This window comes from Tiliqua scincoides, chromosome 1, assembly GCF_035046505.1.
Source record: "Tiliqua scincoides isolate rTilSci1 chromosome 1, rTilSci1.hap2, whole genome shotgun sequence".
Taxonomy (NCBI): domain Eukaryota; kingdom Metazoa; phylum Chordata; class Lepidosauria; order Squamata; family Scincidae; genus Tiliqua; species Tiliqua scincoides.
In genome coordinates, this window is record NC_089821.1 from 27,470,269 (window position 1) to 27,495,065 (window position 24,797).

The following is a 24,797-nucleotide window of genomic DNA, read 5'->3' on the forward strand; positions in this document are numbered from 1 at the left end:
ATATAATTATGCAAGTACTGCAGCCTGACACTTCTGGATGGAAGGAAACTAAGGCAGCTGCTATCAATCCCCTCTGCTCCGTACTCAGCCCTCCCCGTTGCCAGCTGCCCGGCTTCTTTCACATGGGATGCTGATCTTTTATGAGTCCAGCCCTATGGGTTTCTACTCAGAAGTAAGCCCTATTGTAGTCAATGGGGCTTACTCCCAGGAATGTGTGGAGAGAATTGTAGGCTAAATCTCATGCTTTGCTTGGTGGGAAGGCTTGCTTGCTTGTGTCCGTGACAGCCTGGACCATGGTGGGGGGGGGGAGGGAATTCGGCCAACACTCCTGTCAGGGACTCGCTGCCGGGCTAGCCCCTGCCATACCTGGAGGTGCAGGGGGGCAGAAGACAGGCAGGGGAGAGCTACGGGAGGCTGAGGGCAGATCGCACCAGTCATTCCTGCGGGCTGCCAGGACTGGTGGGGAGCCGTGGGTGGGAGGAGGAGCAGCCCCCAGAGAGGCACTCCTCCCCGAAGTGCAGGGGTGCCGGGGATGGACGGGGCAGATCCCCGGGCGGTAGTGGGCGCAAACCCCTGGCAACCCCCGCAGATGACCAGGCGCTACAGGGAGCTAGGGGCGGAAGGAAGAGTAACCCCCGGGAGATGTCTGGCCCCATGCCTGCAGTGACGCAGGCGATGTGGCTCCGGCAATGGCCACGCCTCGCCTCATTTGCGGACGGCTGCCCGGGAGGCAGGGAAGGGAGCCCTACGGCTGGGTCTGGTGGGGGAGGACAAGCGGTGAAGCACACTGACCCGCAAGCAGCGCCCCCGGGGACGGCACCTCCTCCTAAGGACACCACTGGGTCTTCTCACCCCATGGGGGGAGAGCTCAGCCAGGAGCAGGGCTGCGGGGGGGGAGACAGGCGGGGAGGAGGAGCAAGAGGCAGGCCAGGGTGCAGAGCCGCTAAGCTGGCGAGTAAGTCTCCCGCAGACTCAGAGCAGGGTTGGCTCCAGGACCAGGTGCCCAGGCTGACTGGGTAAGAGGGGTGGAACTGGAAACTCCATAAAGGCCGGGGACGCCAACGATGATGAGGAAGCTGGGCAAGGCTAACAGCCAGGAGGAAGGTTGCAAGCCCATGAGACCCAGGCTACCTTAGAAGCCAAAGAGGGGGACCCGGGTGGCTCTAACCAGCCCTTTTTGGATCCGAGGCCACCCAGCCTCACTCCAGGGACCTGCCACAGGGTCGGTCTGAACCCCTTTTTGGCCAGAGGACCCTCAACCCCCTCCCTGGGATCTGACAACTCCCTGGGTTTTTTTAAAGCAATCCCCTGTTGCTACCACACCTGCCCCTCTGCGTGTGCGTGCACATGAGAGAGAGAGCACACTCCACCTTGCTGCACGTGTTCTGGCTACAGAGGTTTTCCTCCCCCCCCCCCTCTCTTTGCAGGCTCAGGAGCTCCAGGAATGTTACTGTTCCTTGCAAGGGGAACCTCTTCCAGGGCTATTTCCCTGCCTGGGCGAGGCGGAGCCTTTCTGCAGCGTTTTGGGCTGCCTGGAAACAGATCGAGACGGCAGCGCTGGGCAAAGGAGGGAATGGTGTGTGTGACTTTCAGTACCCCACCCCATTTGCAAAGAGACAAATCCGCAGATAAAAAATCCGTGGATAAATAGGCTGCACCTGTAGTATGACAAACTTGCAAGAACCACCAACCCCAGGTAGCAATCAAATGACTGGGAAACATCACCAGCTGCTCTATACATTTAGCTGCACCAGCATTAGAGGAAAATACATTACAGGTTACTAGTAGTAAAAGGCTCCTGTACATTAGCTCCACTTTATTCTGAACAGCCCTTTGCTTCTGAGCATATGTTTTCTTCAATGTGCTACGTGCCACATAACTAGAACTTATTCTCTTTACCCATTTTGCTTCTCAGAAATGGCTTTAAGAAGGTTATTCCTAGGAACATCCCAGGAACCACAATCACCACAGCAGAATAGCAGGTTGTTGAATTCACACCGATGAGTCAGACAGGCTTTTTAATTCCATTTTAAAAGAAAATCACCACAACAGTTGAGAAGGGGAGAGAGAAAATAAAAAGGGAATCAAGTGGAAAAAGGCTTCCACCATCTGATGATTCATGCACCCCAAACCGTGACTCACACGGCATTACTCTGCCACTAAAACATGGAGGCCAGGCTGATTAGTCATAGTAATGAATTTTTCAAAGAAAGGATTCTCCCCTATAAATAATAATGACTGTCTGGATAGTGTTTGTGACTCACCTTTCCAGCATGCCAGGCAGCACCATTCGTGTCATCTGAAAAGAAGAAGAAGAAATAAAACCCTTGTGGAATGAGTAGGATGCAGACACCAGATTGAGGGAAGCCTCTCTGCCCCCTCAAAAAAGCTGACCCCTCTTCACCTCAGAGTAGTCTGGGAGAATTAAAGGCCTTAGTTTGTAGAGGCTGCATATTTTTATTCTACCTGTATAACTTGTCTCCTCCACAAAGCATCTGCAGTGAGTCAGATGAACTCATCTGTACTTGTGAGAGCTCATGAAAAGAGAGATTCCTCTTTTCTGCCATTTGGCTCTTCTATAAGCATTGTTTATCAGGGGCTTCTTTGCATCTTTTCATGTGCCATTTTGGTATCATAAACAATGCTATTAGAGTTACAGCCAGATGTGACTGGTCCTAGTTCTTTAACTCAGCTAGTTCTAGACACTGATTATTTTCTGAATTAGGGCAGCAGTGCAAGAAACCTCGTTTAAACCACCAGAGTGTACTCTGTATCCCAAGTGATAACAGAAAGAAAGTGAATCTTTTGTGAAGAGTGCTGGGAACTGTTCAGAGTGGGCTTTTTCAGGCACTGGGTTAGACCAGATAAGTGTTTCTCAAACCGCAGGTACAAGATCCACTACTGGGCTGTGATCCAATTTTTTGGTGGTTTGCAGAATTGACAAGGCAGATTGGGTTATGTGCATCAAGGATTAAACAAGCAGATACTTGAGGGGAGGAGACAGAACTGCTGCCCAATCATCATGATAGCCACACCCCCTGACAACAACAGCCTCTTAGGAAGCAGTTTTCAATCACTGTGCCATGGCACATAGGTGTGCCACAAATGGTCTGCAGGTGTGTGGCAGGAGTTGGAGGGAGTGTCATACATTAGTAGAGCCACTGGGAAATGTGAGCCCCCAACTGGCAGTGTGGCATGCCTTGTCAGCTGTCAAAAAACCGATAGTGTGCCTTGACAATTTTAGTTCCTTCTCGGTGTGCCATGAGATGAAAAGGGTTAAAAATTGCTGCTCTTGGGTCTCTAGAAAGTTTGAGAACCACTGAACTAAATGATCCACTGGTTCCCTTTCATCTTTGATTCCAGCACTTTTCTGAACAGACTACATTTCCAAATGAACACCTCTACTAGAACTAGATGATCATATATTTTGGGTTGGGGCTGAGGAGAAAGTGTTAAAAAAGCATAGTACTTACATGTATGTAAACACATGCCCTCCCAACAGGATTATCCCCCTGCTTTTTGCCATTAACAGTTATTTTATTTATATCCCACCTTTCTCCTTGAAAACATACAGTCTGTACACATTATCTGCTAGCGTTAGGTTCTTGGAAAAACTAGTGGATACTAAATCATTGAGCCTATAGGGAAACTAGGGTTAGGTTTCAGTGACCCTCTTCACCATATAATCTATGAACTTGAAGTCAATGGGGCTGGGTGATAATGAGGATTCATCAACATCTGGTGCTTCTTCCTCCATGCTGGCTAGCCCTCAACTCACTGAAAGCTGCTAGTCCAACAAGGCCTCAGAATTCAGCAGTGGGGAGGAGGTTGCTTCAACAGTCGTTCTCCTCACCTGTCTCTTAGCTCCTTCCCTTGGCTAGTCCCAGCCCCAGGGCAGCCCTCAGGTAGCCTTCCAGAGACCTTCAACATCACTAGGGTTGTGAAGGTTCAACTGGAGTCCCTGAGATGGTGCCCCAAGATCATGGAGCAAGTCTGGAAGTGGACACAAATGAGTCTGACGATTCTCCATGGACCAAGACCAATGCCCATTTGATGTGGAAAACTGACCCAATCCAGACAACTTTCAGCTTGTACTGGCACAGTATTTGCCGATAATGAAAACAAAATCAGATAATGAGAAATGGGTGGTAATTTTGCCATTTGCAGATAAGGGAATTTGTATATAATGAAGAATGATGTATCTAGTGGAATTTGACCTTCATATTAGAAGTAATAAGAAGTAATCAGCAAAATAGCTAATATTAGCAAAACAGAATGTCAAAATGCCAGAAAATTTGTTCTGTTCCAGCCAAAGTCCTGTAAGAAGGTCTTCAGATTTATATTTTCAAGTGCACGATTACTGTTTTAATACAATAGGTCTATGGAGTTCGTACTATTGAACTGCTCAGGACATTCAGTTATCATTAGACCAAACAACCTGTTTATTAAGAGACACCGCTTCTACTATCTTAACACAGCGTGAGGGTCAACATTATGGCATCTTATGTCAGAATGCTAACAATACTGTTAAGCCAGGCAGGGAAGCTACTATTTAACTATGAGTTATACAAGTGACAACTATGCCATTATTTCTATGGGTACAGGAATATAGATATAAGTGGGGGAAACAAAATATTTCGCTGACAGTACTCAGAATTTTAAGAAATGATAAAGAGAATCTGGGAATAGAAAAGAGGTACATAAAACATGACAGTTAAAAGCAGGATTAGTAACCTTGCAAAGGATCAAATCTGTTGAGTGCTATAATTACTTAATGCAGGGTTTTTCAAACTGTGGGTCGCAACCCACTTGGCAGGTCACAAAGCTGAAACAGACAAGCAGATAGCTGAAAAGGAAAAAGTATGGAGCCCTATGGAAAGTGAAACTGAGCCATGCAGCATGCTTACTTACAACTTGTAAAGCCAGGTGGGTCCTGATAGTGATACGTTACAACATAAGAACTTATATTGAACTCGAAAGGGCTGAAAATCTTACTGTTTTTTGGGGGGGGCGTTAAGGTTATTGCAGGCAGGCTACAGAGAATTCACTTGGTGGAACAGGGCTGGTCTCCCCCCATTTCACCTCCCTTTATTTATTTGTTTATTTATAATTATTTAAATTTGCTTGATGCCATTTCCGGTCATAACATCACTTCCAGTGAGTTCCAGACATCTTAAATATCATCCTAAAAAGTGGGTCCCAGTGGTAAAAAGTCTGAGAACCACTGACTCACTATATATATTCACATATAAGGGGAAAAATTCATGCCTGAAAGCCTGTGTCGACTTATACATGGGTCAATACAGTGAATGAAACAGAAGCCTCTGGGAGCTTCTGAAAAGTTTGTGGGAAGCTTAGCAGCTGAATTAAGGTGGGAGGGGGGTGGAACTGGGCTGAGAAGCAGGACACGGGGTGGAGGTAAAAGAAGAATTTTCACCAGTAATTATAGTATTCAGAGGCAGCCATTTTAGTTTCTTCTCCAGACAGGAAGAGACGTGTAGGCACTTATGGGAATTGTATTCTGTAAGAGGGCTGCTGCTATGGAAATACAGCACTGTACTCCTCACAAAGCCTCCTCACAACTTCCACAAGCACCTCCATCTACTATCCAGTTTGGAGAAGGTAAAATGCCTCCTTTTTTTTCTTTTACCTGCTGTCTCAGAACAGTTCCTGGTAAGTCATTTTCAAAGAATTTTACACACACCTCACTTTAGGGATCTGGTTTTTTAAATACCAGGATATCATTCTTATTTCCATCTCAAACAAAGTTCCAGGCTACAATTTAGTGCACCATTACTTAAGAATAATACCCATGGAAAGCAATGGGGCTACTTCTGAGCAAATCAGGTTGCAACTATGTGTAGCTGTGCTTTATCACACTCAGTCCTTGTTGCTTGTTTCTCTGCTGTGAACTGAATTACACACTCCCAACTATATGTTTTATGTTGCATGCTATCTGTAGAGCTGCTGGCTTAACACACCAGGCACCTTAAAGAAGAATTTGATTAATGGTTCTGCCGGTGTGTTGTTTACAGTGTACTTACTCTGACAGTGTTTACAAAAAGGTTGTGAAGACCAGAATTTAAGAAGTGAATGAATTAAAATGTATCTTATGATCTTTTACTATATTTTTAATAAGAGTTCTTAGGTAGCAATTACTGTTAGGTTATTTTTCGGGCCTCCAGTGAAATCAGACAAAACTATAAACAGACATCTCCCTAAGTTTAACCCCTGACTTATCTGAGGGTGATAGAAAATTCCATGATTTTGGGCTCAAAACCTGCCCTTAATTGTGAGATCAACTTATAGGCAAGTACCTACGGTAATATAAAAGTATGAAAAGTAAAAGCTATGAAAAGTAATATATATAGTTTACAAATAGAAGGCACTTTTATATTAAGTGCCTTCTATTAGTAAATGATATATTTTACTTTTCATCTTGTATTACATTTTGATTAAATAAAAGCAGCATCAGCTCCAGACAGCCCTGGATGAAACAGATTATCTCAATCCTTTTCCGTCTGTCTTCAGGCTGAGCTTTGCAATGGAGATGGCCTTGGTAGATTATGTGCACAAGGGACTTGACAAGCCTTTGACACTCTCAATTATGGTTTCCTTCTGGGTCAGCTGGCTGTATCGGGACGTTGAGGCAATGTTTTCTAATAGTTCTTTTCCTTCTCATTGACAAACAGGGTTGTGGAATCATTTCTGTCTCCACCCAAAATTGCTTCCAACTTTAGCTCCACGACTCTGACTTCAACTGCACAGAACTATGGAGTCTGAAGCAATTTTTGGGTGAAGTTGGAGGTCAGTGCCAACTCCACAGCCCTGCTTCCAAGGACCAGAAGGTGATGGGGAGAGCCTGTTGAGTTCTCTGGCTATGGCTTCCAGATTGCAGGTTTACTTTGTCCCCCATACTGTTTATCATCTACATGAAACCGCTAGGAGAGGTCATCTGGAGTTGGGTGTCATCAGCATACTGATGACACTCAGCTCTGTCACCAGTGTATTGATGACATCCAACTCCAGATAACCTCTCCCAGGGGTTTCATGTAGATGTTAAACTGCATGGGGTCAAAATAAATCTGCACTTGGCAAACCAACAGCAGATAGAACTATCTTTACCATCATTACCAAGGGGGCAGTAGAGATCTTGGACACTGCCTACGGGCATGTGGAAACAGGATAGGGGTCAAGAAGTTAAAATTAAATGTGAACAGAACAAAGATCATTCTAGTCCAGAAATCCACAAAGTACGTACTAGACCAGGGGTGCCCAAACCCTGGCCCTGGGGACACTTGCGGCCCTCGAGGACTCTCAATGCAGCCCTCAGGGAGCCCCCAGTCTCCAATGAGCCTCCGGCCCTCCGGAGATTTGTTGGAGGGCCCACTGGCCCAACGCAGTTGCTCTTAGCGTGAGGGCAACTGTTTGACCTCTTGCGTGAGCAGTGGGATGAGGCCTCCTGCCACTGCTTGTAGTTTCACATCTGTGATGCAGCAGAGGCAGCAAAAGGAAAGGCTAGCCTTGCTTTGTACAAGGCCTTTTATAGGCCTTGAGCTATTGCAAGACCTTCATTCATTCATATAAGTTCATCTTTAATATATTCATTTATGTAAACTTCTGTAAATTTATTCAAATTTTAAATGTAAATTAATTCTTTTTTCCCCTAGCCCCCGACAGTGTCAGAGAGATGATGTGGCCCTCCTGCCAAAAACTTTGGACACCCCTGTACTAGACTATCATCCTAATCTGAATGGGGTTGCACTCCCTCTACAGAAAGGTGCACCTAGGAGTTCTTTGGGACCAGAAGGTTGTGGCTATGATCCAGGGTGGATTTACCTAGCTCCAACTGTTCCTGAGTTAGCTGGACCTGGCCACAGCAGTCCATGCCTTGATGACATCGTAGCATAACAAAGATAATATGCTCTACCCTCCAGGGGCTTCCCTGAGCCTCAGAATGCCTTATATGACAAAACCATCACTTCCTGTTTCCCTCAGGAAACCAGAAGCAGCGTTTTCAGCCAAAACGGACATTCTGAAACCCAGAGGCAATGGATGGACACGTGCTGCTTCTGTGGGCTTCAGAAAGCCCTCCAGAGGTGACCAGAGCACTAAAGGGGCTGAAGATCACAGTTTTGATTATCTGCAATTTTTTGTATCCGGGGGAGGGGGGCTCTGAGAATGGATCCCCACAGATACTGAGGCCCCACCTCAGCGGGAATGCAGTGGCTTATGTCATTGCTGGGGCTTGGTGATTTGACTCGATTGGGCCGCTCCTCCAGCAGCTCACTGGCTGCCAGTTTCAGGGCCCAATTCAAAGTGCTGGTGTTAACCCTTAAAGCCCTTTATGCCCTGGAACCAAGATACCAGAGGGACTATCTGCTTCCATATAATCTGGCTCATACTCCAAGATCACCTGACAGGTTTCTGCTATGAGTACCACTGCTGTCAGAAGTTAAGGGTCAGCAGTGAGAAGCAGGACCTTTTTGGCAGTGGCAATGCAGGTGTGGAACTCTCTCCCTTATGGTCTGCCTCCTCAAAGATATTCCAGCAAGGGTTGAAAACTTATTTAGATTAGTGTTTTAGCATAGAAAGGTGGTTCTTACTTTCTGTGTACTGATTCTTTTATGTGATTTTTTTACATGATTCTTTTTGCTGCTATTGGGCTATTTCTATTTGTGCTTTTTACTTTAATTAATGTCTGGGCTGCTACTTGTGAATATAAATGTTTTGTTGTTATGAGTGGGCTATGAGCTGGTATGTTATAACACGTATTATAAAAATATATTTTTATATAATACAGGCACTCCCCTGTATCCAGAATCCACGGTTCTCTACACCCCCTCCCACGACCATTACCTTCCATTTTCTTCTTTATCAGGCATGTTTCTTGCTATAAGAACAACGTTGCAAGCAGACACGCAGCCTACACGCTAGGGGGACACAGTTAGAATGCTAACAGGAAGCTTTCCTTAAATGAAACAAGATGGGCTGGCTGCAGAGCTTTACTGGGTTATGTCAGGTTTTAACAGATGACTGTTAGTAGTGTCTAGACACACTGGGGACAGATTTTTGTGCATATTCTATTCCACACAATTATTCTTGCCAGTTTTAGAATGCTCTTGGTCAAGTCTTGCTTTATCTTAGGAGGCCACCTATTAATCTGAACATTTTGCTACAAGCCATCTCTGAAGGTCAGCTATCTCTTTGGACTACTTCTACTAATGTATTTCAAGAGCTGAATTTTGATCCAAGAAATCTAGCTCCTCCACTGTGGATCAACTTGATGGCCTCTGCCAAGTTACATGAAGTACCATGTATATAACAGGAATTAATCACCACATCCCAGAGAAGCTGCAGCAATGAATACATTTATATAGCAATTTACATATTAGAAGTGCTAAGTCCAACAACACCAACTTTATTACCATCACTTTCAACCTTATAAGAAACTAAAATTTTCATTCTGAGGTCCTTGTACATTCTCTTCCTTCAACTGCTTAGAGGAAAAAAATCAGAACTATAGAAACATTGGATGGGGGGGGCGTGCCTACATGTTAGACTAAGCTAAATATGGCAAGTATAAAAATATTTCCTGCTGCTATTATCCACCACTTACAGCCTTTCAGCTAAACATTTTCATGTGGTAATGGGCTGAGCCATGCAATCACAGTTTCTCTGAGAGGGCAATCAAGGATTCCTGACTACTTCACATGTAGCGTCCACCTGAAAAACTGCAGGAAGACCACGTTACATTCAAGCTATGACTGACAATCTATGGATGCAGATAAATTCACTAGCCAAGCCATAAATAGACAAATGCACTGAACCGAAATGTCTGTTAATCAGTGGGACTCTCCTGCCCCATCGAGTTAGTAGCTTGTCTGATAGAAGAAAAAACTGCAAATAAGATTTCTAAATCCTAGCTGCAGAACTTGGGAAAATATGGATTAGTTCCTCCCAAAATTATAACTTGAGTATCAAAGTTCAATTTTTAATCCCCTTAAAAATCAGTGATGGGAGATGAAAAACTTTCAGGAGATGTTCCCTGATTCAGGAGATGTTCTTAAATGGAAACTAATCTGCTGCTATACTTTCCAGTGGAAAATTTCCTTTCTAGAAATGCATCTCTTCATAAAATTAACAACAGGCAACAGGGCAGTTCGGGCCTGAGAGCAGTACAGGATCAGCAGTGCCAGCTACATAGTCCAAGTTGACTCAATTTATCCAGACTTTTAAGATGTATTTTAATATAGTTGATGTTTTTAGATTTGTTTTGATGTTTTTATTTTGATGTTGATGTTAGTCATTTTCCAATTGCCATATTTGTCTTATTGATGTTTGCTTTAAATTCTTTATGTATATTGTATTCCAAGGTTTTACCTAAAAGTACCTAAACTGTGCAGTTATGCCTAATATAAGCAGATTGTAGATGGATACATATTTTTAAAACAAAAAGCTTTGTTATATGAAGAGGTGTTTGAAAACAGTGTTATTTTACTCAGAAGTAGGCCCATTGTGTTCAGTAATATTTAGGCTATAAACCTATCTTACTTCTTGGAAACACGTCTAGGGCCCAATCCCTACCCAACTTTCCATCGTTGATGCAGTCATGCCACCGAGGTGTGCACTGCATCCTGTGGTGTGAAGACCTTTAGAGAGATCTCCTCAAAGTAAGAGTATTTCTGTTCCCTTACCTTGGGGCTGGCATTAAGGTTGCATCAGTACTGGCATGTTGGATAGGATTGAGCTCCTAGTCACAAAAGAAAGCAAACCTTACAGAATCCTCCCCAAAATGGTATTTACCTGGCACACAGAATAGATATTAACGCTTATTATTTTTTCAATCATCTGCAAAAGAAATGAAAAATGAAATAAATGTAAATACAATATACAACTTCTTCAAACAATGGATATAATTGCTTAAATAGGCTTCTAACTCTTTATCAAAGTAAGCAGCAAGTGTGTGTCAATTTTAACTTAACATTAAGATAATTTAATTTTCCAAGTAGCATATAAGCCGCCCATGTCTATATACTCAAACATTATAAGGAAAAGAGTTAAGAACTTCCAAAAGGTAAAGCAGGATACAGGTATATAGAGGAGATCACCTTCCGAAAATTCATGTGATAACAATTCTTCCAAATGGAAATGGAGGGAATTCAATAAGCTAAAGTAAGGGTTTCCAAAGTGTGCATCATAATGCCTTAGGCAGTGTTTCTCAAACGGTGAGTTTGAGGTGGGTGTCAAGGTGGGTCGCAAGCCATTTTCAGGTGGGTCCCCATTCATTTCAATATTTTATTTTTACTATATTAGACTTGATGCTATCCTGGTAAGTGACTGCATTTGGGGAATGTCACAGATCTGTACATTTGAGGCTGCAATCCTAATCTCACTTTCCTGAGAGTAAGTCCCACTGAACACAATAGGACTTACTTCTGAGTAGACCTGTTTAGGATTGTGCCCTAACAGGCTACCATAAAGATGTTTTTAACAATGATGTCAATGGGACTTACTCCTGGGCAAGTGTGGATAGGATTGCAGCCTAGGACTGTTAAAACTCTTCCTGGTTGATGATGTCACTTCTGGTCATGACATCACTTCTGGTGGGTCATGACAGATTCTCATTCTAAAAAGTGGGTCCCAGTGCTAAAGGAGTGACAACCACTGCCTTAGGCTGTTGTGACACTCACAGGGATGCTGCGGGATGTTCCTCCTACCTGCTTTCCTGGTTCTGCCATCTTGTTAAATCATTATGCAGGATTTGGGTACCACCATCTCTGATCTTGTGAGATTTCACAAGATCCAAGATGCACTTAACTGAGCCGGGAAGAAGAGGCTGCAGGGGTGGTGGTGACACTGATATGTTTAGGAAGCACCAAGCTAAAGTTTTAATTTATTTCAGAACCATTGCATTCAAATACATAACTGAATGCTGAACAGTTATTCAATATTGGTTACATGCCAGCTAATGGAAAATAAAACTAAGGCTATCTGTCACCACTGTCCTACATATTGCACAAAGAATCTATTAAAAATGGTGAAGTGCTTCATTAAGTGTTGAATCTGATTTGTTCCCAAGTTTTCTTAAAGAAAAAAGATAATGCTACAGCAATGGTATTGCCTATTACTTTTAGACTACTTTATGCAGTTTATGGCTGCTCAAGATCTGGCATATAATTTCAGACATTTTATACCCTTTAAAATTTAAAACTATTAAAATTATTATCAACTCCTTGAAATTATGTTTAGCTGAAACGTAGATGTATTTCGGCTTCACATTATATGCAACTCCTCGGTTTACACAAACACACACACACACACACTTGAATTTGGGGGTGCGCTTTGATATAAATACATATTAATATAAACATATAACCAAATTACACTCTACTTCTCAAAAAAAAATTTTAAAAACCAGAATCAGTAATGTCTAGGCTTTGCTAGAACTCTGCAGACAGGGTTAGAGGAAGAACCCGAAATGATACACTCATGTCATATGAAAGGTCAATTTCTTCTAGGCTCAGACTGAGCCCCTCAATGAATAAAGTGACTTCTGGTTTTACCAACCTCTGGAGGGTGGGGAGGGCGTTCGCTGGTATTCGCAATTTCAGTTAACCATGGGGGCTTCTGGAATGCAGCATGCCTGTATATAGTCATCATGAATTTTAGTATTGGTATTCAATAAATGAATTGTTTCTAGGGTCATCTAGCAACATCTTTCTCCTTATCCTGCCTGTAATTGTTGCTATCAAATTCTAGCAAGAACTTTAAAAAAATTATGTTAACACAAACACACATTAAAACCTGCTTTAATTTTTTTAGACACTGAAAATATGGTTAAATATGGTTTAAGAAACAATACTTACGTTACTTAGGTCTGGGATTTCAAGGAAGTATTCAGGATAAGAATATGACATACCCACGTTGTTTACTGAAATAAACATGTTTTATTTGAAAATGTTCACTGAAAATGTGACCATTTGAAATTAAATTTGAACAACACTGTTCATCTATAAAGCAACCTGCATGCATTTGATATCTGTACTCCGACAGCTACTAGGATGTAAAAGCTATTAATACCGGAGATGGCCTTCTGAGATACATTTATAAAAATGGGCACAGAAGGACAGTGGACAACTGCAAAGAAGAAGCAACTCAACTGATTCAATTAAATGTATGTCTATACAGCAACAGATGAAATTAAGACTTATTGAAAAAGCACCACATTCAACAGAGAACTCCAAAAGTTATCCACCTTTCCAGTGCTGGACCAGGGCTCTCAACACACTAAGCAAGTCAAAGGAGCATGCATGTGTGTGCAAGTCAGTTTTCCCCTTAAATAGACATAAGTAGCAAGCAGAAAAGCGTTTTACCTCTGCTAACATCTATTTTAAAAGAGAAAAGTTGCAATTTACGTGTTAGGTTTAATAAATTTCCATATAATTCCCTTCATATCCACAGGAATATGCATGTAACTTATAGTTCAGTTTCTCCAATTTTCCTTGTAAAAGGAAGGAAGTAAGATCTAGTTGTCAGTGTCTTGTTCAATTTCTTACTGGCAACTTACAGAGGTCTCTGCTACATACATACTTTCTACTTCCAACCAGTATTCTTAGAGACAACTAAAGGGATTATTATTAGAGTGCCTCCAATTATTTAAATAACCAAAGAATGAAAAACTACTAGTAAAGAGGAGTAGTAAGTGAATTTGAGAAGTTGACACATTTTTATACATTATCTTCCATTAGAGACGAAGATTTCAGGCTGATGGATGTAAACTCCACCATAATATCTACTGCAGTTCTTTTTTATTTGTGATATAATAGGCATCTATGTCAAGGTGTGAGGTTTGGAAGATGAAGAGACATCTATGAACATACGTTAAGACATTTTTCCTTGCATCATTTCCAAGTTAAAACTTCATCAGAACATTAGATGGCAGCATAAGCTATCATACAGAGTACAAGCTGTTCGAAGGCAGCTCAAAAGGGGGTAGAAGAGGATAGGGCACGAGGACAAAAAACTACAAGTTCACGAGAAACCTCACCAGTGACAATATTTTTTTCCAATGAATGTGTTTCTGTGCTATTCCCAGGCCCATTATAAGGGAGATTCATTAAACCTAACCATTTCACAGTGCCAATTTCACACTTTTCAGGTCTATACAATCATTCCCTCCTGTTATCTTTAATGAATTGGCAGCACAGTTAACCGATTATTTAAACCTAATTATTCAATGAACCATTATAAACTAGCAAAATTTTATGAATAATTCCATGCTCATGTCAATTTACACATTTCAAGACTTCAGGGGAAACTACTACTGCCACCTGAAGCAGAGAGAGAAAATTGGCAAGATAGAAGTTAATTCAAATTCCCAGAGTTATTTTCCTATGTTTAGCCTTGGATCATGTCAGGGCAAAATGCAACAACTCTTTGGAATGCTTTCCAGTTTGTGAGATTAAACTAGGATTCAACATGCACAGAATGTTCTTTCAGGACATGCTTTTATAATGCTTTCCTTAGCGACTGGATGCAGTCGATTCAATGCTCCTGTGTAGCACAGAAACTGCCCCCTTTCCCATCTTAACTATACAACAAATGTTAGCAATTTCTAACCACCACTAGTCAGGTGGTTCAGGCAAAGAAAGGTGCAATGTTAATACATGCTGGTCCCATGCCATGTTGGATCTCTGATGGTGAGATAGTGGCATATGTATGCATTATTGCACTATTGTTTGAACTCATAATACTTTAACCCAGGGTTTTTCAAACTGGGGCATCGCGATGCCCCAGACTGTGAGCCCTGGCCTCTGCCCCCTTAAGGGGCACGGGCAGCCTAGAGGCAGGGAGGAGGCAGCGGTGCGATACCTAGGATCATGCCACCCAGGGGGGCTGCAGGGGCTTAGGTGCACTTATCCAAGCCTCCTGCAGCCACCCCAGGCTGCGGAGAGCCCGGCGCGACCTGCAGCAGGGCTCCCCGCAGCAGTGAAAGTAAATGCAGAGCGACTGCGCTCTACTTCTGCTTTAGCTGTCCACTGTCCTGAATTGATTTGGCCAGAAGCTTGTCTGATTTCCTCTGTCTAAACCCTACTGGAGACACAGCTAACCACCAGGGAGAGGACAGGGAGATATACAATGAAACTGCATGTAACCAGCTGCAGGCAAAAGGGTGGATCCTCCCTTCAGTTCTGTGACCTTATGGTGAAAGAAGAGCAGACTATTCAGTGGCAAGGAAAATGAAGTACAGATTTGATCTTCTTATAGTCTTCAGAGCTCTATCAATTTGGTAATAGTATAGACTAATCACTTCTGCAGAGGCAGATCCCAATTCAGCAAATTAACTTGGGATCACTAATAGTTTGATTATTTTCTACAACATTATGTCAGAATGTTTAGTTCAAAGCAGAAGAAATCAAGCCTACAATATTGAGTGAATCTGCCTACATCTTCACATTCTCTTTTCAGCAAAGGATTTTCCTATTTACAGGTACTCAAACTAGAGGGAAGACAGACACTAATTAAGCCCAGTAAGTTCTGAATAAAGTTGCTTCAGCATGAATCAGAGCCAAACCACTGCAAATAAGGAGGGCCCACTGTATTAGTCATACTTCAGCAATCATATGCGTGCTGTGGGAACACAGGTAAGAAAGATGATATACAGAGTGAGTCTTTAAGAGCATCTTTAACCTCAAAATTTTGAACTTTCTGTTACGCAGAAGATATAGAAGAGTCACTTCAAAGCTATCTAAAGAGATATCTGAATGACACAAACAAGGAGGCGATGTCTTACACAGAATAAGCTATGCTTAGTAGGACTACAAATGTTTCCACTTCTGATGAAGGTGCGCAGAGCCCCAAGACTTCAAAGTTTATTCCAACAAGAACTAGAGCTATGAAATGTGTAGTTTTGTTTGCTTCATTTCCTAAAACATATTATGAATCTGAAACAGATTATGATACAAACCTAGGATGCCAATATCAAGACCTTCCAGTTCTGCTTTGATTTTACTGTAAATAGTTACTCGGTCCTCAAAGTTAGCAGCAATTGTTTTTGTTTCCACCTTGAACTTTTCTCCTAAAATAAAGACATAGAAGAGAATAAGCATGGATTATTTTATTTCATTATATTCAAGACTGATGTTAAGGTGAAACAACAAAAGCAGCAAGTTACTGACATATGCAACTATGTGACATATTTAAAATATTTGGGAGTTTTTTTTCTACTTTACACTGAACAGAACAATATTAGCCAAGGACTGGATGAACCAGCAATGAACTGAAGTGACATGTATTCTGAAAAGTTACTACCCACACAGTACACACCATTTAAAGCAATTTGTATCACCTGTTGCTATGCAAGATTCGTTATCTTTTATCATGGAACTAAATAATTCTAACGTTTTAATATTAAAACAAATCAAAAAGTGTTTTATAAATATAAAAAATAAAAAGTAAAAAAATACTTATAAAAAGTAAAAAATAAGTATAACGATCCTAAGAGATGAAAGTACTACAGGTTTTTTAAAAATTACATTCATCTATTCCTGTCCCTTTCAAGACTGTACTATAGTCATGAGTTCTACATGTGGCTGCTCTCAAAAGATATCTTCGGTACAAAATGTTGCAGCCTAGCTATCAGCACAAACTGCCAACTAGAAGCACATCATCCTCAACTTTTTATGATCTACACTGCTTGCTTATTTGTTTTGAGGTTCAATTCAAAGGACTGGTCATTACCTCCAAAAGGTTTGGGACTAGATACCTTAATAAAAACTTACACCAGTCTGCACCTTTCCATATGTTCTAGTCATCTAAAGTCTGCAACAGGCACTCCTGCCACCTAAAGCATGGCATACATCCACTAAGAGAAAGGTTTACTGTGGAATGATCATCCAAGAGACGTTAAAACTTAGTTTTTCTGTTGTGGGGAAAGTGGGTTGATTTTATGGTGGAATGGTTTGACTGCTAGCAGTATCCGACTTCATCTGGTGTATTGGTTAACTGGATTTTTTGTTTCTTTTACTTCTGTTTATGCCTTATTTTATTTTGATATACCTTCTATTGATATACCTTCTATCTTCTTTATAAGCATGACTATGCTTTATTAGGTTCTTCTTGGTAGCTGCCTTTATTCTTTAAAAGCAATGAAACACTGACCAATGGCATCCTGTTTCAGCAACTTAAAGAAATTGCTTGGTGTTTCTTGAGGGACAAGGACAGGTATAAGAGTGAACGTTTTTCTTCTATATTTAGAGTACAGACTCCATGACACATCCCTAATTGGACACATGATACATGCTATGCTGCCAGCATCCATGCTACACACAACTGCAGGCATACGAAGTGTGGAGGTGTATCACATGGAGAAGATCTTTCAGAAGATTCCACAGTGCTTTATATTTCAACCACCATAGATGAACAAACAATTGTTCTCATTCTTCAGGTTGAAATGGGCCAAGAGCGAGATACTTATCCATGGTCATGCAAGTTAAAGTTGCATACAATACACACATGCATTTGAACAGCTACCAGGGGGAGAGAAACAGACTTGTACTACAAAACCGAAGGGACTAATTTCCCTTCATGCCCCAGGCCACTATGAAACTGTTCCGAGTAGATTCTCCTATCTGTGTCATCTTTTGCAAACTCCTCTCTGACCTTCCATTGCTACATCTCAGCCTTTACCTTTTATTCTTTGTCTCTACATGGGGAAGTTCTTCCTCTTATAGCTGGGTCCCTCAGGAATTTGTTCTTAGAACAGCATTTGCCCATCTCTATACACTGTCCCTGAAAGACCCAATTAAATCTCATGGCATTCAGTGACACTTATGTCAATGGTAGTCAGCTTTCTGCACCCAAACCTGCATCTGATATTTCTACTTGAATGTCTCATTGCCATCTCAAACTCAGTACATCAAAAGCTAAATTTTCCATCTTTCTTCTCCTCATTTTCAATGACATCATATGGTCTGCTGATTTTATCTTGTGCTTTCTCTTTTCTATTTCCTGTACTCAGCCCATCAGTGTGTCAAAATATAAATCCCTATACTGCAATTAGAAGATATAGCTCTTCCTTTATCCTCTTGGTAAAAACCTCCAGTGCATATTCTATAAGGGGTAGCCGTGCTAACCTGCTGCAGAAAAAGCAGCACACACAGTACCATAGCATAAGTTTTCAGGGGCTGCAGTCCACTTTGACAAATGATTTATGTTTGAGCCATCTTCTGTCTTGACTGTCACCATCTCCTTTTTGGAGTTCCACTGTCACACTTCATCTATTAGCAAACTAACTCTTCTCTTTTATGCTACAGACCATGAAACCTGCATACGGTTTCCCTGTCTGCAGTTTTCCTGTATCTAGGAGAACCTTCTTGATTTACAGACCTGCATGTCTGCTCTCTAACACATTCTTCCCGTTATTTCAATTTGCATATTTCTGCCCCTAACCATCATTCTTATGGCTCCAATGGCCCCAGTCACCAGATGTTCTCCTCCTCTCAAACACTTCCACCCATTCTCCCTTGCTGGCCATTGGTGAAATCACACTGTACTTATTTCAAAATACTCCCTAAAAATCCACTTTCCATGAAATATTTGGTATAACTTCCAAGTTTTCCTACTCTGTTGAAACCAAGCCTGGTGGCCCAATTCTAACTAAGTGACACACTAGCAGAGTGAATGCTCTGCTGGCGCACCAAGCATTCATGTTATCGCAGAACACTATAAAGCACTTTGTGATAGAGCAAAGGTCACCTGCGTTGGAAGGAAGGCCAGAGCCTTCTTGCTGATACTTGCAGGTGGAAATGCAGGTAAGTTCAGCCCTTACCTGAACTTAACTGGGGGTGGGGGAAGGGTGGTGGAGGTGGGCAGATTCGGCCCAAGATTAGGATTGGTGGCACCAGTGCTCCATATTCTATCTCCCTTTACTGGGCCTGATCTGCAGCTATGGGAAAACTCAGACCTGTGCCAGTGATGTCACTAGTGTAGGTTTGAGTAGACCCTTAATGGCTGTTGGGGCTTACCTCTAGGGAAGAAGACATATGTTCCCTTACTTCAAGGAGAACTCCAGCAGGTAAAATTCCCCCAGAGGATGCAGTATGGCCTGTGCAAGTACTATTGCATCAGCATAGAAAAATTTAGTTAGGGTTGGGCAGACATCAATATATGAACTTGCACTCAGTGTTTCTTCATTAACTCCTACTTCATCTTTTTTTCTTTGTTGAAACTTTTTAAGTTTTGTACAATGGAGGGTGTGAGTGGTCTTCACCAGGCTCATGTGGTGATAGAATGAAATAATCATGTTGAAATCACCTAAAACTGATCACTCCAAGAGCTACTCACTATCGCAAGCTGTTCACATTCAGCAGCTCATCATGTCTTCTGCCATACACAGTACATTTAAACCATGGCAACTATGAACAGGGATGTTTTGCCATTGTGTAAAGATGAACTATACTGCAGTACACAATACATGCAGCAAATGTGGAATCGCTCATCACAGGGAGCAGCTTCCATCACACAGATGCTATATTCAATAACTTCTATAGGAGTCGCCATTTTGTGTGAAGCAGGCCATCCAAATTGCTTGCTGGATGGAGGCAACCACCACAGAAAGCCTCCAGTGTGATGACCTTTTGTACACACAGGCTTCTGATGCAAGTCCTTTACTAATTTGACACTGAATAACGACATGCAATGAGCCCCATAGTTAAAAACAGACAATGTGTCTGCTTGGACAAACCTATAATAAACTCATAGCATTTCAAGGTGTGAAAGATTACTTCGTAGTGAAGAGAAGGTCTTCACAGTTAATTGCTCAAAGGTATTTCTGCTTGTTTTAATAGGAACTGCGAGGGAAAAGTGTTTCATGTAATTCATAAAAATGACCAATATAAAAAAAAAGCAGTCATTCATAAAAGATGTGAAGTTACATTTTTACTATGTTTCCTCCCCACTGAAGGAGAAAAAAAGTTGGTCCCACAACTATTTGTCCATTCATGCAGAATCATGAATCTAATTGTATTCAATCGGTTGCTGCCTCTCTCTCTCTCTAACCCCATAATATCCTTAATACCGAATGCAAGTGTTTGCTTCCTACTTCATCTTTCAAAAAACAGTTGCATTGTTTAAAAATCCCCTGGGATATGCTGTTATGCAAAATGACAGCGTAAATAGCATTAAGTCCTACTGCAGCAGTGGTCTTATGATCACGTCAGAAGAAAATCAAGTTCAACATCTCTGTGGAGGGTGGTAGAGACATGCTATTTTTAGCTACATCTGCTCTACTGCTACACATTCACGCTTGAAATCTTGAGGTCAGTGCATTAGCAGAAAAACATATCAATGGGCACTACCACAAACTCTCTTGTTTCTTTATTCTAAAATATTTGCAACGTTTACTGTTAATCAAAGTAATTCAACATGTTGGAAGAATGAATCTCTACTATCACAGGTTTTTTTAAAACACACCCAAATCAACTGCTTCATCTGAAAGAGAACTACAATTACTGCTACAAGGACTAGGACATTAGTTAGTCAAAACACAGAATTCTGCAATCCAGAGAGTAACAAATTCTTCAAGTTCACCAAAAGCAGAATCATGCAAATGATAATGTACTCCAGTTGCAAAAAAATGCAATTTAAGAAGGAGAAACAATTAGGCTATTGGCAGATGACAGGGATAGAGAAACAAGACCAGAAAAGTTCATTCACACATTCCACTGGTAGACACTTCAAGTTCCCCTTTAAAATATATATTCTCAATTAGTGATGCTCAACATATGGTCTCTTTCATTAATTCGACTGCCAATTTGGATCAAACTAATTAGATGTAACAGTTTTTGAATGAAATATGTCAGTTTTCCAGGAAAACAGGAAATGTTGGAGGAAAAAATGGAAGGTGTATTATCAAATAAGCTTAATGCTGTTACAACTTAGTAGTTTCATTTTTAAAAAAAAATCTATTCTACCTTTCAGCAAATGTTCTCAGAACAGCTACTATTTAAAAATATCTAAGATAAAACATTACCATATAAAAAACAAGATTAAAAACAGCATAGTCAGAACAGCCAAAGCAACAGAACAACTATCACAGAACTACAGACAAAACCATTCAGCTGACATTTTAAAAGGCTGGGCATATGTGCGACTGTGGTGTACCCCACTTTTGGGAGACCTGCCTGGTGCTTACTCTGTCTTTTTGGTACTAGGCAAAAGCCCATTTTATTTATGTATACTCTCACTCGCAGCAAAGTCCAACAGACTGCCAGGAGATGTGCTAACGACTACTGGCTCCAGCTCTGTTCCGAGATACAGATAGCAGCTGACACGGGCAACATCAAGGGGATGTATGATGGTATCAAGCAGGCCCTAGGTCCAACACAGAAGAAAATTGCCCCTCTGAAGTCTGCCACAGGCGAGGTCATCCAGGATCGGGCGCAGCAGATGGAACGCTGGGTGCAGCACTACTCTGAGCTATATTCCAGAGAAAATGTAGTCACCGAAGAAGCACTGAACAACGCAGCAGCACTGAACGGGCGCAGCAGATGGAACGCTGGGTGCAGCACTACTCTGAGCTATATTCCAGAGAAAATGTAGTCACCGAAGAAGCACTGAACAACACTGAGTGCCTGCCTGTGCTGGAAGAGCTTGACAGTGAACCAACCCTAGAAGAACTTCACGTGGCCCTGGACTCCCTTGCCTTTGGCAAGGCACCTGGAAAAGACAGTATCCCTGCTGAAGTCCTAAAGTGCTGCAAAGAGATCATCGTCACTGAGCTGCATGAAATCCTCTGTCTCTGCTGGAGAGAAGGTGGAGTACCTCAAGACATGAGGGATGCAAACATCATCACGCTGTACAAGAACAAAGGTGACAGGGGTGACTGCAACAACTACCGCGGCATCTCTCTCCTTAGCGTTGTAGGAAAGCTGTTTGCCTGAGTTGTACTAAAAAGGCTCCAGGTACTTGCAGAGAGCGTTTATCCAGAATCGCAGTGTGGATTCCGAGCCAACAGGTTCACCACTGATATGGTATTCTCCCTTAGACAACTGCAGGAGAAATGCAGGGAACAACGACAGCCACTCTTTATAGCCTTCATAGATCTCACAAAGGCTTTCGACCTGGTCAGCAGAGACGGCCTCTTCAAGATTCTCCCCAAGATTGGATGTCCACCCAGGCTCCTCAGCATCATCAGATCTTTCCACAAGGACATGAAGGGCACTGTTGTCTTCGATGGCTCCACATCAGACCCTTTTGACATCCGAAGCGGAGTGAAGCAGGGCTGTGTTCTTGCACCAACCTTGTTTGGGATTTTCTTCGCTGTCCTGCTGAAGCAGGCCTTTGGAACTGCAACAGAAGGCATCTATCTCTGGACCAGATCAGACGGAAAGCTCTTCAACCTCTCCAGACTGAGAGCAAAATCCAAAGTCCAGCTGAAATGTCTGCGTGACTTCCTCTTTGCCGACGATGCAGCTGTCACTACCCACTCTGCCAAAGATCTCCAGCAGCTCATGGATCGTTTTAGCAAGGCCTGCCAAGATTTTGGACTGACAATCAGCCTGAAGAAAACACAGGTCATGGTTCAGGATGTGGACTCACCTCCCTGCATTACAATCTCTGAGCATGAACTGGAGGTTGTCCATGACTTTGTGTACCTTGGCTCAACGATCTCCGACACTCTTTCTCTCGATACCGAGCTAAACAAACGCATCGGTAAAGCAGCTACCACATTTTCCAGACTCACAAAGAGAGTCTGGTCCAACAAGAAGCTGACGGAACATACCAAGATCCAGGTCTACAGAGCTTGCGTCCTGAGTACACTTCTGTACTGCAGCGAGTCATGGACTCTTCGCTCACAACAGGAGAGGAAACTGAGCGCTTTCCACATGCGCTGCCTCCGACGCATCCTCCGCATCACCTGGCAGGACAAAGTTCCAAACAACACAGTCCTGGAGTGTGCTGGAATCCCTAGCATGTATTCACTGCTGAAACAGAGACGCCTGCGTTGGCTTGGTCATGTCGTGAGAATGGATGATGGCCGGATCCCAAAGGATCTCCTCTATGGAGAACTCGTGCAAGGAAAGCGCCCTACAGGTAGACCACAGCTGCCATACAAGGACATCTGCAAGAGGGATGTGAAGGCCTTAGGGATGGACCTCAACAAGTGGGAAACCCTGGCCTCTGAGCGGCCCGCTTGGAGGCAGGCTGTGCAGCATGGCCTTTCCCAGTTTGAAGAGACACTTTGCCAACAGTCTGAGGTTAAGAGGCAAAGAAGGAAGGCCCATAGCCAGGGAGACAGACCAGGGACAGACTGCACTTGCTCCCAGTGTGGAAGGGATTGTCACTCCCGGATTGGCCTTTTCAGCCACACTAGACGCTGTGCCAGAACCACCTTTCAGAGCGCGATACCATAGTCTTTCGAGACTGAAGGTTGCCAATACAATACTCTCACATACACACTTTTTGCAGTCAACACCTGGCTCACTTCAACCCTTTTTGAACAGAAAAAGTAACCAATTCTTTAAATTGTGAATCACACCTTTCCATTTTATACAAAATATCCAAAGCAGCTAACCCAATTAAAATTAAACAAAAGCAGCATCTAAAGGTAGTTACAGATCTAGGTATAATACATTCAAACATCAATCGGGGCAGAGTCTTGGCCAGATACTTTAACTGATGTCAGAATCCACTAGTAGGACACCACAGTAGAGACAGACCTTTCTTACGGTCCCACCAAGTGCACCTGAAATAGAGGTATGGGGAACAGAAGGGCCTCTCCAGTGAACAGACAGAATCTTAAGGAAGAAGACAGTCTGTCAGTATCCTAGCCCCAAGTTTTTAAGAACCTGTAGTATATAGTTCTATGTTCATCTCCGCAGAACCATGTTCCATGTGTTCAATAAAGTTTCTTCTCTAGTAAGCATGCACAGGATTTCAGCCCTAAAGGTCATGCCCAGTACTGAGATCTGTGAAATTGATATAAGAGAGGAATTGCATGCTCAAAGGACTAGACTGCTACTCTCCCATACGGCCTCCTAGTCCTTAGTGCACTCCACTTCTGACCACACCACAGAAGCTGCTTGTGGAAGAGATTAAGAGCTGGGAAATGACAGAGCACCAATTCCTTATGCTGATGGACCACCCTGAAAGCGGCCTTTCTGGTTCAAAATGACCAGCAGAATATGCATGTAGTTTGGGTTTAAGATACAAGTCGGCAAATAGGAAAACACTATGGAGAACTGCAAATGTTTCTAGTTGATGAAAGGAGCAGGGAAGAGAAAAGCAACTCCTGCCCTCATTGGCAGTATTTATAATTGCTACTAGCATAAGAACACAATTTTTTAAGAAGTGAATGATCAATTCTTACCACTTAAAGCTGCTGCTTTTTTTAGTTCTTTTTTTTAAAAAGAACTAGATATACAGTCAAATATTTCAATTAGGAGATAGAATTTAGAGTCCAACAATCATGCAGTGCATTTCCTATAGGCTTAAATGCCAGTTATGGAACAAATAATAAGTGGTATTAGGTAACTTGACACAGAATATTACATTTAGGCTGCAATCTTGTAGACATGTACCTGGAAGTCAGTGCCACTGAACACAGTGAAACTTACATCTGAGTAAACATGTATAGCAGTGTTTCTCAACCTGTGGGTCAGGTGGGATGCAAAGGACCTAGGTCAGCCGCCAGTGAGAATACAGAGATGAAAATACAGGGTACAGAGCTGCCGGACAGGGCAGGCTCTCAGAGGGAACAGGGCACTTTGCTATGAACAGGTGAGAAGATGGGG

General features: G+C 42.4%; 1 protein-coding gene across 1 annotated transcript in view; it reads right to left on the minus strand.

The window, feature by feature from the left end:
* Window positions 1-24,797, minus strand: part of HSD17B12 (hydroxysteroid 17-beta dehydrogenase 12) — an 84,246-nt gene that overhangs the window by 23,529 nt on the left and 35,920 nt on the right. Inside the window, exons 4-7 of the mRNA XM_066632098.1 lie at window positions 15,971-16,081; window positions 12,870-12,934; window positions 10,807-10,851; window positions 2,265-2,299 (exon numbers count right to left, since the gene is read on the minus strand). Coding sequence (XP_066488195.1) covers window positions 2,265-2,299; window positions 10,807-10,851; window positions 12,870-12,934; window positions 15,971-16,081 — 256 coding nt within the window. The remainder of the gene's footprint in view (window positions 1-2,264; window positions 2,300-10,806; window positions 10,852-12,869; window positions 12,935-15,970; window positions 16,082-24,797) is intronic.